Raw genomic sequence first — 14,198 nt, forward strand, 5'->3', positions numbered from 1 at the left:
TTATCTTTTATTTACTTTTATTTTGTTGTAAATGCCATCAGGTATTTAATGTTTAATGAACTGATAATAGGTTTATAGATTAAACAAAATAAAATGGGTCGGTATAGTAAGACTGAAATTGATATTTGTCGTTTGCTTGAACAATGTGAGAAGATTGCTTCCACTGCATGTAGTGAAGAAAAACGGATTGATTGGAGATTGTCAAAGGTAAAACCTTAAAAGCAATTAAAATCATAAAATATAGCCATTATCAACATAATGGTTTTATCAAATGGCTTTTATTCAGAAGTTTGGTTATTTAAAAATTTCTTCATTTCACTCTATTATCCAGTTGTATTTTTAAACTAATTTAATTTATGCAAAACTATTTTTTAACAAATTTGTTTTATGCAGAATTTTGTAAATAAAGCCACAAATATATTAAAAACTTTTCCTTTCTTTTAGTACCTGCAATTTTTAGATCGCCAGATTGAGTATTTAGAAAAAAGTGAATCTCAGTAAGACATTTTTAAAGTCAAAAACACATTTAATTACAATTATCAATATCATTGTAGTATGATAATTATGTAGTTCATATTAGTCCCATCTATATTTAATGTTGATTAATATCAAATGATCAAAAAACTACAACAAATTTTAATTGTAATCAATCATGCTAGACACAAAAGACTTCATACATAGAGCTCTAGATTAGCAAATGTGCACAATGATGTAATGAGTTTAAAAAGGAATTGAAATTCTTTAAATGTTTACATGTACCTCTTGGTTCTGAAAAAAAGAGAGTGAGTTAAAATGAAAACTTTCAACATGGTCTAATTTTAAATAAGTAATAAAAGTTTAATTATAACAAATATTTCATTAGTTTGATTTTGATGATTGTTTTCAGTTGTCTGTAGAAGTAAATTTCTATTTATTTTGTAGAAACAAAAATGATTCATTAAGAGAGTACAAAAGAAAAGTTGTGTTTCTTAAAGACATTGTTAAGGCTGATGAGATGGTAAAGTTTAGATAATCATCCTTTTCAATTCTTTCTTAAAATTCATTTGTTTGATTATAAATTTTTATAAACAAAAGGCAGAACAATATAATGCTTTAAAATGCCAAACATTATTATAATATTACATAATACAGAACACTGCTGTAATACAAGATAAAACAGAACACTATTGTAATACTACATAATACAGAACACAATTACAATACTACTAATTCAGAACATTATAGTCATACAATGTACAGAACATTATTATAACACAGCATAACACAGAACACTATTACAATATCACATTATACAGAGCATTATTGTAATACTAAATAATCAGAACACTATTATATTAATAAACATGTTTCAATAAAAGTTGATTAACTTTTATGTTCTTAGAAAAATCCTCTGGAGAGAGTAATGTTATGTCACCATTTATTGCCATCATCAGTTATTAGTAATTCCTCTGTAGATAGTTCATACAATGGAAATTCCACGCGAGACCTTCATATGCAGGTGAAAGGAAAACATCAAAAAGATATAAGAAAAGAGTTATTTGGTATGTTTACAGTTATTTAAATATAAATTTTTAAACAGAGCTGTAGTATTTTTATTTTTCTCAACTGATGGTTTACTAGTTAAAAACTTTTTGTTAAATTCATTTTCTTTTTACCATATTTTCAGTTCTTTAAATAGATTCTCTTCTGAATTAATCTTTAATTGTAAATTTAGATTCAATCTTTCTTTTTTTTATATTAAAGGTGACAAGAAAACCAGTGATGAGATTCGCAGAAGGAAGTATGCTTTTATTGGGCATTTTTCCAGAATTTAATGTAAAAGATGTTAATAATTATTATTTATAACTTTTTCAATGTAGAAATAACAGTGAAACAGCTAAAGATAATTTTGATGAAATTATAAAAGCTCACCATGATATGCAAGAAAAGGTTGCAAATGAAATGATAAAAATGGCACAGTCAATGAAGCACAATTCTCTTGTTGCAAATCAAATAATTAAAGCTGATAATTTAGTGAGTAATTTTGTTTTATAATTTAAATATGACATTGTATTTTACTTTTTTTACAAATTTTTGGTCAGTATTTATGATGAATTGGTCAGTATTTTTTGGTCAATAAATATACAATTTTGGGTCAGTATTTTAAACAAATTGTCAGTATTTCAATTTAGTTTGTCATTATATTTCTGAGTAGTTTTGATTTTATCATTTGCAGGTAAATAATATTCAGTTGTTTCAACTTTTTTCTTGGATGAGATTGATTTGTTGGTGTTGACTGATAACCTTTTGTCCACAAATTTAGTGCAATTGTTAGTTCTTAGCTGTATTTTTTCATGTTGGTTGTATATTCATTTGACCAGTTTGTAACCATCTCTAATGCAATCTCTTTAAATCTTGAGAATGGATGCCTCTCCTTTAAAGTGTCTTGATCTTTCACCACTCAAATGATTTAAGAGCACATGTTAGCACTTGGTGTGAAATGTCTAAAGCCTCTGTACCAAGTTTGATGAGAATTCAACCAAAATTCTGGTGTTTTCAAAAAAAAAATCTGAAGCTTTCTTAAAGAACTTTTTGTTCTGAATTTTTTTGCAATGTTTCAATATCCTCAATAATTTCATCTTGATGGTTTTTGTTCACTACAGTCTCAGCCTTTTTATCAACATTCTGAGGCATATGCGCAAACATTAGAGAATTCATTTTGAGTTGAATCACCACCATCTGAGATAAATACTTCAGGTCCATACTTTCTCTGATTGATTTTTGCAAACCGTAAGAAATACTTTCAAATATAAGCTTAAAATCTATAGTTCTTTCATTGGGACGCATGGTGATTCTAAATACATGAAAATAGCAGTTCATATCAGTGGTGCCAACTAGTATGACAGGGAACTCTTGTCAGTTTAGTTTGTATGTTGCATCAACATGTAGTTTTTCTTTTCCTGAAGCTTAACATAGGAGTCTTTTTGTTGATATAAAGATTTGAAATTTTGGACATCATACTTTTCTTGTTCTTCATCTGAACCATCAGAGTAATTTTATAATTTATTATGAAATTTTATAATTTATTATGAAAGGCTCATTGTCACTGTTGAGAACAACATTATTGTCTATGCACCATTTTTCTAATTCACCAAGAGGAATGAATATACTGCCATATTTCTGCAGCATCACTTTGTTCTTTGCATCAATGAATGGCTATACATCTTTAGAATGATTTTTTTCCATCTTTAGTGTAGTTAGAATAATGGTAACTCCATTTATCTTCTGCTGTTATCGATGAAAAAATCTTGAGAAGAAATAGATAAAAGGAAGAGAGGGAGGAAGAGAGTGAGAGAACTAGTAGAAAAGAGAAAGAGAAAGAGAAATAAAAGAAAAGAGAAAGAGAAAGAGAAAGAGAAATAGAAGAAAACAGAAAGAGAAAGAGAGAGATAGTTAGAGGAGAGAACAAAACACATCTTATCCTTTCTTTCTCTCTCCTTTCTTTCTTCTTTCTCTTTTTTCTCTTTCTCTCCTTTCTCTTTCTCTCCTTACTATTTCTCCTTACCATCTCCTCTCTCTCTCACACCAAAAAAATATACAATAAACCTAAATGTCTGTAGGCTTTAATGGCTCTCAGGCCTAAAAGTCTGTTGACCTAACTGTCTGAGACCTAGCTGTCTGAGACCTAGCTGTCTGAGAGCTAGCTGTCTGATGACCTAAAAACTGTTTACCTGCAATTGCATCTTTCATGTTAAGGTATGTTTCTTATCTTATCTACTCATGTTTTTGTTTCTGTTTCTTTGGGTTCAATGATGCTTTTTCTTTTATGTCATTTTCTTCTTCATTAGAGGACTATTACTTTAATTAAGTTACAGTTCATATGATTTAAATTACAGATTATTTTAATTAAAATACAGATCATTTTATTTAAATAACTGACTACTTGGTTAATTTATTAACCATTTAATCAAAAATTGATAACTAAAATTCTGACCATCTCAATAAAATACTGAAAATTAAAAATAAGTATTGGCTCATTGAAAATACTGACCCATGAAATGGGCTCCCTTTTTTTTTTTTTAACTGCATTATAAAAGGATTGGTGAGCATTAAGAGAATACATGTATTTTTGCACGTGTGTTTCCATATTAATTAAGTATACGCAATATAGATTTGCTTGAAAATTTCTTAACTTTTTTGAGGGTTTTTCTTTTTTTATCTTGATTCCTAATTTCCTTTAAGTTAATGAGTTTTCTTTTATCTTTTTGTTTTTGTTTTTTTTTTCAGGAGTTAGAAAGAGCTACAAAAATGGCAGAGCAAAATAGTAAGAAATTAAAAACTGAGTCAGATCGCTTGGAAGAACTTACCAATAAAACTTGCTCTTGGGCAATCTGGATCATGCTTGCCATAGTGTGTGCCGTTTTTATAAATATGATTATATTCATTAAATTTTTCCCTAAAAAGAGAAGATAACTCTTTTAACTGTTTTATTTTATAAAATATTTAGAGAGCTTTCTGTTAATTAATTTTTTAAAAATATTTTTGTTATAAAGAATTTATTTATAGATTTTGTGAAAACACTGGAAATGGTTGAAATATATAGCATATAAATCATTTGCTTGTTTTATTGGATGCTTCAGATTAAATATATTTTACTAAAAAGAGCATGTTTGTGAGAGAATGGCTATAAAAGAGATTTCATTTTTATTAAAAATCATATTGTAATAAGTTTGATTGAAATATGAGTAAAATATATGAGTTCTAGATAACAAAAGATTTGGAAACAACAAAAAAAATGCAACAAAAATGCAACAATAATATTGTGTTAAACTAAAAGAACATTAAAATTGTAAAAACTTAAGACTTATATAAAAGACTTATATAAAAGACTTATATAAAAGACTTAAGACTTATATAAAAGACTTAAGACTTTGAACAGCAAAGTTTTTTTTTGTTAAAATTGTTTCTCTTTTTAACAACTAAAATTTTATAGTCGCCATGGAGGCATGAAGAGTTTGACACATATTCAATTTGTCCCCAGAAGTTTACATCATAAGTCAGGTATGCAATAAGTTTAAAGTTCTCTTAATAAAAAGAAAATGTTTGGTTTTTTAAATTTTGATTTTAATTTTGTTTCTTTTTTTTTTTTTTTTTTTTTTTTTACATTTTTAAGTATTTTTGTTATTGTTGAGATTTTTAGGGAGTACAAAAGCAAATAAGAAAAATATTCAGTCAACTACATTACTTTCTCAAAATGATAAATCTGATTTGAAAGTCAAAGAGATTCAACCTTTACAAAATGTTTCTATTTTGGATGATGCAAATCAGGCAACATCAGCAGATAGTTCAAAAGATGAGATTAAGAAGTTCAGCTCAGAACAGCGATGGCCTGGCCTTGATGAGCCTGTTTGTGTTGTATGTGGCAAGTATGGTGAGTATATTTGTGATGCCACTGATGAAGACATATGCAGTTTAGAGTGTAAACAGAAACATATAAAATCTAAAATTGCTAATGATTTTATTGTTAGCAATGAATCTAATGAATCATTTGACTCACTTTATCAGTCCAAAGTCAGATATAAACTTCACCCAGTAGTTTTGTCAATGAGCACAGAGAAACTAGATTTCATTAGAGAAAAATTTGAAATTAAAGTGAAAGGTTTAAATAGAGCACCTATACTGCTTGAATTTAGAGATTTTAATTTCCCTTCTCAATTAAGTAAGAATTTACAAGAAAATAACTATCAAACTCCCACTCCGGTCCAGATGCAAGTTATTCCACTGTGTATGCTTGGTCATGATGTATTAGTTTCAGCAGCTACTAGTAGTGGAAAAACAGCAAGTTTTTTGTTGCCAATCATATGGGCTGTTCATGAATGCGTAGGTAATGTTTTTTAAATTCTCAACTAATCAAATAAAAAAAAAAATTGATTGCATGATTATTTGAAACTTGTCAAACAACTAATAAAAAACCAACAAGCCTCATTTTTACTCTTAAAAAAACATCCTTTTTCTGGAAAATTTTTATATCCTTTATTGTTGTTATTCTATTTCATATCACTTAGGTTTGCTTCCAAGATCTCACAAATACTGCAAAAACCCAATAGCTCTTGTTATTGCACCTACCAGGGAGCTCTGCATTCAAATAGAAGAACAAGCAAAGGCACTTTCTAAATCATTGTTTAACTTTTCAACAGCATTGCTAATTGGTGGAAATCCACTTCCCGTTCAATTGCACAGGTCAAAAGTTTTTTTGTTTTTCTGTTTTGTTATAATTACATAAGATCAAACTTATTACAAAAACTTTAATGTCTTAAATTATTACTGTATGATAATTTTAGAGATTAACCTACTAGATAAACAAACTTTTAGTAAAATGCTATCATTTAATTTATAAAGCTGATTACTTAGTTATAAGTAGTTTATTAAATTTAACTATATTCAGTTTATATGTAAGCCAAATTATGATACATAGGCCAGATGTAATTTAAGTAATGGTTATGGGTAATATGTCATATTTAACATAAGTATATATATTAAAAAAAAACTCATTTTATGGTCCATTCCCATGAAAGTTGTCCTCTGTTAAGAATTTTTTATCATTGACAACCTCCTTTTTAGAGATGCTTTTTATTAACCATGTTATAAGCATCAAAAAGTGTCAATGGTTTTTTTTTTTTTTTGTTGTATTTCTTTTTTTTTTTATTTGAACTTATTTAAACAGTAGCCGCAATAACTAGGCTAGATGATGAAAAGTTACTAGGTTAGATGTTTAATCTTAAAAAACTTTGTTGTCTTTTTAGTTGATAACTGTCCTTATCCACCAATTGAAAATCTCAAAATTCTTGATCTAACATTTATTTGCCTTGATACTTCATCTAGAGCACAATCAATCAGACCAAGGTATCATGTTCTTTGAAGGCTTTATAAAAACTCCAGAGGGGGCTTTAAAAAAATTATAAAGTTTATTTAAAAAGTTATAAAAAGCATTAGAGAGGACTAGGAAATCCATAAAGATTCTTTCATTCATCATTCATTATTTCTAAAAATTGGGAATAGTTTTCTTTAAAGAGGATAAAGTTCAAAAAGATCCACCCATTTGTCTAACTAAAGATATTTTTTTCAGGTCTTGCATTTTTCTCACTTTATTCAAATAAAGAGATCCATTCTGTGTATTATAAGTAAAATGTAGGAGGAGTATTTTAAATGCCCAAAAAGCAGTTATTATCTAAAAAAGATTACTAAAGCCTGACTCCATTATACTAACTTAGTCATGATGACAGTTGGCTTCTTCCCTGATCCAGACTTACCTTTGGCAGTTCTTTTTAACCTGTTTTTGACTCTAAATACCTCGATGTTCCTTTTTTTTAAACTTCTAACATTTTTATTATCTTCTCTGTGACCTAAAAAAAAATTAAGAGCTTTTAATTTTTTATCTAAAACAGGTATCATTTTTTAACTTAAATTGTTATAATTTGCTTTCTAAAAGGTTTTAAGGTTTTTAACAGGTAAGCTATGCAGGGCTAAAAAAAAGAAAGACTGATCTCCTAAAAAAAGATCTACTGAAGATCTACTAAAGAAAAACTGATCTACTAAAAAAAAAAAGACTGATGTTTAACACATTTTTCACATTTAAAATTCTATCAGTCATTTTTTTTTTTTCTTTAATTGTGAAAAGCACTAATCAAATTAGTAATGATTGAAAAAATTGTTAGCCTTTATTATGAAAAAAGACTTTTTAAAGCAATTGAAGTGAATTGCTGACTTTTCAAGCAAACTTACTGCAACTTATTATACAAATTTATTACAAACAAATTTTGAAGCAATTAGTTACAAAAATCTTTCAGCAAATCTTTAAAATGCAGGTGGTAAACACAGGAGGTAGATGTTGCAAGTCAATCAAAATAGCACTGAAAATTACTGTAACACTAAAAGATATTTCGTGGTTCATTGACTAACAACTGTGTTTATGTTAATATAAAATTACTGTAACACTAAAAGTTATTTCGTGGTTCATTGACTAACAACTGTGTTTATGTTAATATAAAATTACTGTAACACTAAAAGTTATTTCGTGGTTCATTGACTAACAACTGTGTTTATGTTAATATAAAATTACTGTAACACTAAAAGTTATTTCGTGGTTCATTGACTAACAACTGTGTTTATGTTAAATATAAAATTGAATTTTTCAGTTTTGTTGATACAGTTAACTCCTTAAATTGCATTTAACTTTCTTTTTGATGACTCACAGTAAAGTTACAAGCTTTTTAAAAAGGTTTCTACATCCAGTTCTTTAAAATTTGAATGAATTCATTTGATTAATTAAGACTTATTGAGAAGCAAAACAACAGTTTTTTCAACTAAACTCATTTCAAAAGTCTTCTTTGTCATTAAGTTGTTTAATATCAGATTCTTTACTGCTGCTACAATTGGAGTGCAGTAAGTTTTCTCACAAGTATAATTTCTTACTTTCTGATTTGTTTGAAAATTTTTGAAAGAGCCCAGAAAAGAGCTCCTTTAAATTCAGTTCTTCTTTTTCCTCTGCATACTGTGAATAAGTTTAAGCCCACTTATCGAAACTCATGTTTTTTTAACATATTTTGAATAATAGCTTCTGAATATTTTTTTATATAAAATAATGTCTTACTTCAAACAATACTAAACACTATTTTAACAAACAAAGCAATATTTATCAAAATTATAAATAGATTTTTGTATTTAGATATCTAATGTGTTAATTTTTATTATATGCTAATCTGAACCCAATTCGTATCAGCTCATTTGTTTTTAGTTTGCTCTTGCATTTTTGTTTATTTATTGCTGTGAAGGCTTCATATTAGATGATAGTACAGTTTATAAAGATATTTCATAGATACTGTGTGTTTAATATCATTTTCTGTTTTTCTAAGAGCAAAATTCTAATTCAAGTTTTTTTTTTTTTTTTTTTTTTTGCATTGTTTATTGTTATTAAAGTGCTAAATTGGGTAAAATTCCACCAGTGGAACGTAAAAAAAATTGTTTTTCATGAAGAAGGTTATTCTCAACAACAAATTGTCCGAAAAACAAAATATTCAAGGACAGCCATTAGAGGAATTATATAAAAATAAAAACAAACACAGGATCTTTTGAGGACAAAAATTGAAGTGGAAGACCTCTAAAGCTTACAAAACATGACATAAAGTATTTTAAAAATGTGTCTTTGCGAAATCAGAAAAAAACCTCCTGTGAACTAGCCCAAGACATTCAGCCTGCAATTGGGACCAATGTTTCCTCGTCTTGAATTCGACAACATTTACTAAAAGCTGGGTTAAGGGTGTGTGTTAATGTCCGAAAGCCTATATTACGTCGTGGTAATAAAAAAAAAAATTGAATATGCAAAACAGCATAATAATTAGACGCAAGAAATGTTAAACCGTTTACTATACACAGATGAATCAAAATTTGAATTGTTCGGTAGCAAAAGACAACAGTATGTAAGAAGAAGGGTTGGAGAGGCTTATTGCCCTGATTTTCTACATCCAACAATCAAGCATGGGGGAGGTTCTGTTTTAGTTTGTATTTCATTAGGGGTTGTATTTCATTATCTGGAGTATGTGATTTTATCAGAATTGATGGCAAACTGACAGGAGAACACTGTATATAAATTTTAAGACATCATGCAATACTATCTGGAATGAGACTAATTGGTAATAATTTCATTCTACAGCAAGATAATGATCTCAAATATTTTTCCTGAGTGGTTGAAAAATATTTACAGGACATGTGTGAGGAGGGAGTTCTTGAAGTAATGAACTTTCCTGCTCAAAGTCAAGATTTAAACATTATTGAACATGTTTGGGATTATTTGGATAAAAAAAAAAGACTGAATATAACCGCAAAAATGTCATAGAATGTTTCCAAATATTGAAAAGAGAGTGGGCCAATATTCCACAAAAGTTCATTACAAATTTATATGAATCAATTTCCAGGAGATTTGCTTCTGTAATCAATACAAAAGGCGGACATACGAAGTATTAATTGTTTTTTCTTTTTGTATCATATTTTATTAAATTATTTCTAGATATTTTTGTTTGTAATATATGTGTCTATAAAACCTGATTTTTTTTACTTCATAAGTCCTTCATATTTTTACAATAAAATGAAAAATAATTATAAAATTATGGTGGGCTGAAACTTATTCACAGTACTGTACATCATTTACATCACAAGACATGTTTAAAAACAAGATTTGTTTTTTTAAATCCTGTTGAAGAAAGTTTGGGGCTAACTTCACATTTTACAACAGAAAAAAATTCCTTTCAATAAATCAAAGAAAAAAATTAATAAATTTACAGTGTCAATAAAAAAAGTTTTTTGTTGAGAAATATTGTTTGCATTGTAAACCTCTTTAATCTGATTGTTTCTCATTTTGGAATAAATCCTGATTATTTAGCTATTAATAATTTTTATAATTTGTGTGTATGTGTGAAAAATGTAATTTTTTTTGGTGTTATTATTTCTACAAATAAGCTGTTTATTACAAGCTTTAATTCTCTTTTGTTCTTATTACAGACTAAAGCACAAGATTCAGCTTGTGGTTGGCACTCCTGGAAGAATCAATGATATTTTGCAAAATTATAAAAACTATCTTTGCTTTGACCAAATCAAAGTAGTAGCAATAGATGAGGTGGATGTTATGTTGCATATGGGGTTTGAAAATCAGGTACACATACTAGATGTAGCTGTTTTACAGATATGAACTTTTTTTTAATAGTTTTTATTGAGCTGATAATGACTTTTAGATTTGGCGGTAATATTTTTTAATTTTTAGTTTAACCATTTTGGATAAAACATTTGACATGTTCAAAGAGTCTTAGGAATTTGCCAATCTTTTTTAATACATAGAATATTGTCACCAGTTTTGTCTTCAGTTGTTGAGTAATAGAATTAGCCTGTTGACCATGCAAACATTCAATATAAGCAATTACTCTATATTGCTCAGAATTTAGCTGCATTTTCAAACTCTGCACAAAGAAAGATGACTGAGTGTATTAAAGCTATATGTATGTATATGTATGTGTGTATGTAATGTATGTATATATGTATGTATGTATGCATGTATGTATGTATGTATGTATGTATGTATGTATGTATGTATGTATGTATGTATGTATGTATGTATGTATGTATGTATGTATGTATGTATGTATGTATGTATATGTTATGGTTGTCAGTAATTTTCTGATTTCTTGTTTTAGATTAAATGTATTATTGATGCTATTCCATTCAAACCGCAAATGATGATGTTTTCAGCTACAATTCCTCCTGCCATTGAGCAATTAGCACAAAGCATGATGGTGAATCCAGTTATGGTATCTGTTGGAGTGTCAGGTCTTCCAAATGCTCATGTTAAACAACTTGTTTTGTGGGTTGAAGAAGCCTCCAAGCGAAGAAAGCTGTTTGCAATATTAAATGACTCAAAACATTTTACTCCACCTATGCTAATATTTGTTGAATCAAAAAAAGGAGCAGACTTGCTGCGAGATGCTTTGATGCAGGTTTATATACTTTTAAAAACTCAAAATAAACTTTTCTGAATAATTTATGCAAACAGTTACTCAATTTAAAAGGAGTTTAATGATTTTTTTTTTTTTTTTTTTTTTTTTTTTTTTTTTTTTTTGATATTTCTCTTCATATTGCTTTGATATATTTTAAATAAAAAACATGTGCAATAAAGTTTCAGACAAAATCATAATTTTTTAATTTTTGAAAGTTCAAGGATCAACTTTATCAATTATTAAACTTATTTTAAAATTATTAAATTCTCTCCACCTGTAAGAATTTTATAATTGCCAGGGATATTGCAAAAGAAAAGCTATTTTTAGTAGCATTTTCAGCTAGAAGGATGGAATATAAAAATTGTTTATAAGTATATCAACTATGCTGAACAAGTAAAACCAGTTTGGTCTTTTATAATCCCAGGCAATCAAGGGGTCAACAAACATATTTGTAAAGAAGAATTTCTACTGATTTAGCTTTTCACTATTCAAAAATAGTCCAAGATTGGCTTTGGAAACAAAAAGTACCATTTGTTTGAAAAAAGGAAAATACTGTCAACTTACCAGATTTTTGGTTAATGTTAAAATGATGGCTGGAGTGTAAGACATCAATAAGTTAAAAAAAAATTGACAAGAAAAGCGTTTAAGAGCTTTCAAGACTCACCATTAAAAGAATTGATGAAAATGTTGTCTAAAAGTTTAATATTATTTTATTATCCAAAATTCCATTAATTAAAGTTTATTTTTGTTAAAATAATTTGATTTTTTATTTTGTCTGAAATTTTATTGCACATATGTTATATCAAGAAATTTAGAAAATTTCTAAATAAAATTTATTTCTCTAGAAATTTTCCCTAAAGTGTGAATCTATGCATTCAGATAAAACACAATCAGAACGAACATTGATTGTAAACAATTTTTTGACTGGATCATATGATATTCTGGTATCTACTAATGTCTTAGGCAGAGGAATAGATCTTCCTAATGTGAGACAGGTAAGTTATTTAAAAATTTTCTGTTTTGATTTAGTAAAAAATTTATTATTGCTGTTACAAAATAAAGATGATTTTAAAGTAGGTATAAAATTATATTCTGTTTAGGTGCTGTTGTTTGACTTCCCAAACACAATGGAAGAGTATGTTCATCAAGTTGGTCGAGCTGGACAAATGCATTTTAGTGGCTTATCTATTGCTTTTATAAACAATTCTAATAAACATCTATTTCTTGATCTGAAAGAGTTGTTTGATATGATAAAAGGCAATTTACCTTTTGAATTATTAAACTCACCATATTTAGAAACTTTGAGAGAAAAGCGAATAAAGTTATATAAAGAGGGAAAACAAAAAAGAAAACACAAAGATGATGAAGATATCACTTCACAGAATTTATTACAAATATTGACTAAGTCTTACAAAAGATAAATATTTATAAATGCCCTTTTTGTTATTCTTTAATTTTAAAAAGTAAAGCTTTAATTTAATCATTTGAAAATTTCTTTTGTTTTTGTTTGATAGATTTAAATTTTTTTTTTTTTTTTGGTACTACTTTTTTCACTAAAAAAGTTACAAGACCTCATATAAAATAATTGTAAATAATTTTAATTATTTATAAACAATTATCATAGATAATAGCTATCTGGTTGTGAACAGTATTTATAACATCTGTTAACAAAAAAAAATCAGTCTGCTTTTTTTTGGTATGGTTTAAAATAATACAAATTAACCAAATCCTTGAATTTTATTTCAAAACAAAGAAAAAAAGATTTATTTATTAAATTTGTTTATATTGTTATTAAATCTCTTTATTAAAAGTAGTGTTTGTAATTTTAAATCTACTAAAACACTATTTAAAAGTCAATTATTGTTTTCATGACTAAGAAGCAAGAATAATGAAGCAATATGAGAAACAACTTTAATCAAATTTTTGAATTAACTTATTGGGTTGGAAAGAAATTTGTTTTGCACTTGTGCAATTACAAATGGGTATCATTAGAACATCAAAGGTTCTATGATAATCTAGTATATTCTAGCATTTTGTTTTAATGCATCAACTGTACATTATCTAGAAATTTCCACGTAATTATATAAGCAAGTACAAGTGATTCACTTGATGTAAAATGTCAGATCAGAAATCCTATATTCAATACTGCATCTTATATGAGTTTCAGCTCAGTCATTCCACTGATGAGGTCAAACATAACATATGTCAATCTCTAGGCCAAGGCAAAATGACCAAATGAATTTGGCTTCAATGTTTTTGTTCCAATGACATCCAACCTAGGCTCATCCAAGATCCGGTTGTCCAATTAAAGTTCATTCTGAAGTGGTGTGCAAACTAGTGGAAAGACTCAGTACCAACTGTATAGTCTCCACACTCTGATGTTCTTAGTTTGGGTTTCCCACAGTCTGACACAATTGACAAAAACATGTGTTTAGAGATCTATATATTCCTGCTCTCCAAAAAGCAATGCCTTGACTGGTTAGATCACTGGCAATCAGTAGTGGGTACTAAGCATTAGTGCATTGATGCTGAAAAATGGGCATAACCAGAGCCCAAAAGAAGGTCATGTTATCAATGTGGTGGGATATACATGGCATTGTGCATTTTGAACTTCTCTTCCCAACACCACCATATTAGCTGAATATTACTGTCAACAATTGAACAGACTCAGACAGAAAG

The 14,198-nt window shown here is 27.9% G+C and overlaps 2 protein-coding genes across 3 annotated transcripts; both read left to right on the forward strand.

Moving 5' to 3' along the window:
• The first annotated feature begins 9 nt into the window (after positions 1 to 9).
• On the forward strand, positions 10 to 4,593 carry LOC145187320 (vesicle transport protein USE1-like). The gene is made up of 7 exons (XM_090076977.1): positions 10 to 207; positions 445 to 497; positions 922 to 997; positions 1,382 to 1,541; positions 1,744 to 1,780; positions 1,860 to 2,013; positions 4,267 to 4,593. The coding sequence occupies exons 1-7, from the start codon at positions 94 to 96 to the stop codon at positions 4,450 to 4,452; spliced, it is 780 nt and encodes a 259-aa protein (XP_089933103.1). The 5' UTR covers positions 10 to 93; the 3' UTR covers positions 4,453 to 4,593.
• A 313-nt stretch (positions 4,594 to 4,906) lies between these two features.
• Positions 4,907 to 13,010, forward strand: LOC145187317 (putative ATP-dependent RNA helicase DDX59). Of its 2 annotated transcripts, none has more exons than XR_016449386.1 (7): positions 4,907 to 5,040; positions 5,180 to 5,863; positions 6,045 to 6,219; positions 10,534 to 10,684; positions 11,220 to 11,519; positions 12,399 to 12,514; positions 12,620 to 12,871. XR_016449386.1 is itself a non-coding variant. In XM_080063681.2 (7 exons), the coding sequence occupies exons 1-7, from the start codon at positions 4,986 to 4,988 to the stop codon at positions 12,938 to 12,940; spliced, it is 1,836 nt and encodes a 611-aa protein (XP_079919807.2). In that variant the 5' UTR covers positions 4,907 to 4,985; the 3' UTR covers positions 12,941 to 13,010. The 2 variants fall into 2 exon arrangements, 1 of the variants encoding a protein (XP_079919807.2); XM_080063681.2 differs by having other exon boundaries at positions 12,365 to 12,514; positions 12,620 to 13,010.
• Positions 13,011 to 14,198: the final 1,188 nt, after the last annotated feature.

The sequence above is a fragment of the Hydra viridissima genome, unplaced genomic scaffold (assembly GCF_058129835.1).
Source record: "Hydra viridissima isolate aposymbiotic clone 2 unplaced genomic scaffold, HvirCarnegie_v1 scaffold_1, whole genome shotgun sequence".
Taxonomy (NCBI): domain Eukaryota; kingdom Metazoa; phylum Cnidaria; class Hydrozoa; order Anthoathecata; family Hydridae; genus Hydra; species Hydra viridissima.

What these genes read in the sequence shown, in the direction of transcription:
- LOC145187320 (XM_090076977.1), top strand. Translation starts at nt 94, where the DNA reads ATGGGTCGGTATAGTAAGACTGAAATTGATATTTGTCGTTTGCTTGAA. An exon ending in GATGAGATTCGCAGAAGGAA is followed by an intron (nt 1,781 to 1,859) that starts GTATGCTTTTAT and finishes TTTTCAATGTAG; the next exon opens with AAATAACAGTGAAACAGCTA. An exon ending in TAATTAAAGCTGATAATTTA is followed by an intron (nt 2,014 to 4,266) that starts GTGAGTAATTTT and finishes TTTTTTTTTCAG; the next exon opens with GAGTTAGAAAGAGCTACAAA.
- LOC145187317 (XM_080063681.2), top strand. Translation starts at nt 4,986, where the DNA reads ATGAAGAGTTTGACACATATTCAATTTGTCCCCAGAAGTTTACATCAT. An exon ending in CTTCCCGTTCAATTGCACAG is followed by an intron (nt 6,220 to 10,533) that starts GTCAAAAGTTTT and finishes TTCTTATTACAG; the next exon opens with ACTAAAGCACAAGATTCAGC. An exon ending in TGCGAGATGCTTTGATGCAG is followed by an intron (nt 11,520 to 12,364) that starts GTTTATATACTT and finishes TTATTTCTCTAG; the next exon opens with AAATTTTCCCTAAAGTGTGA.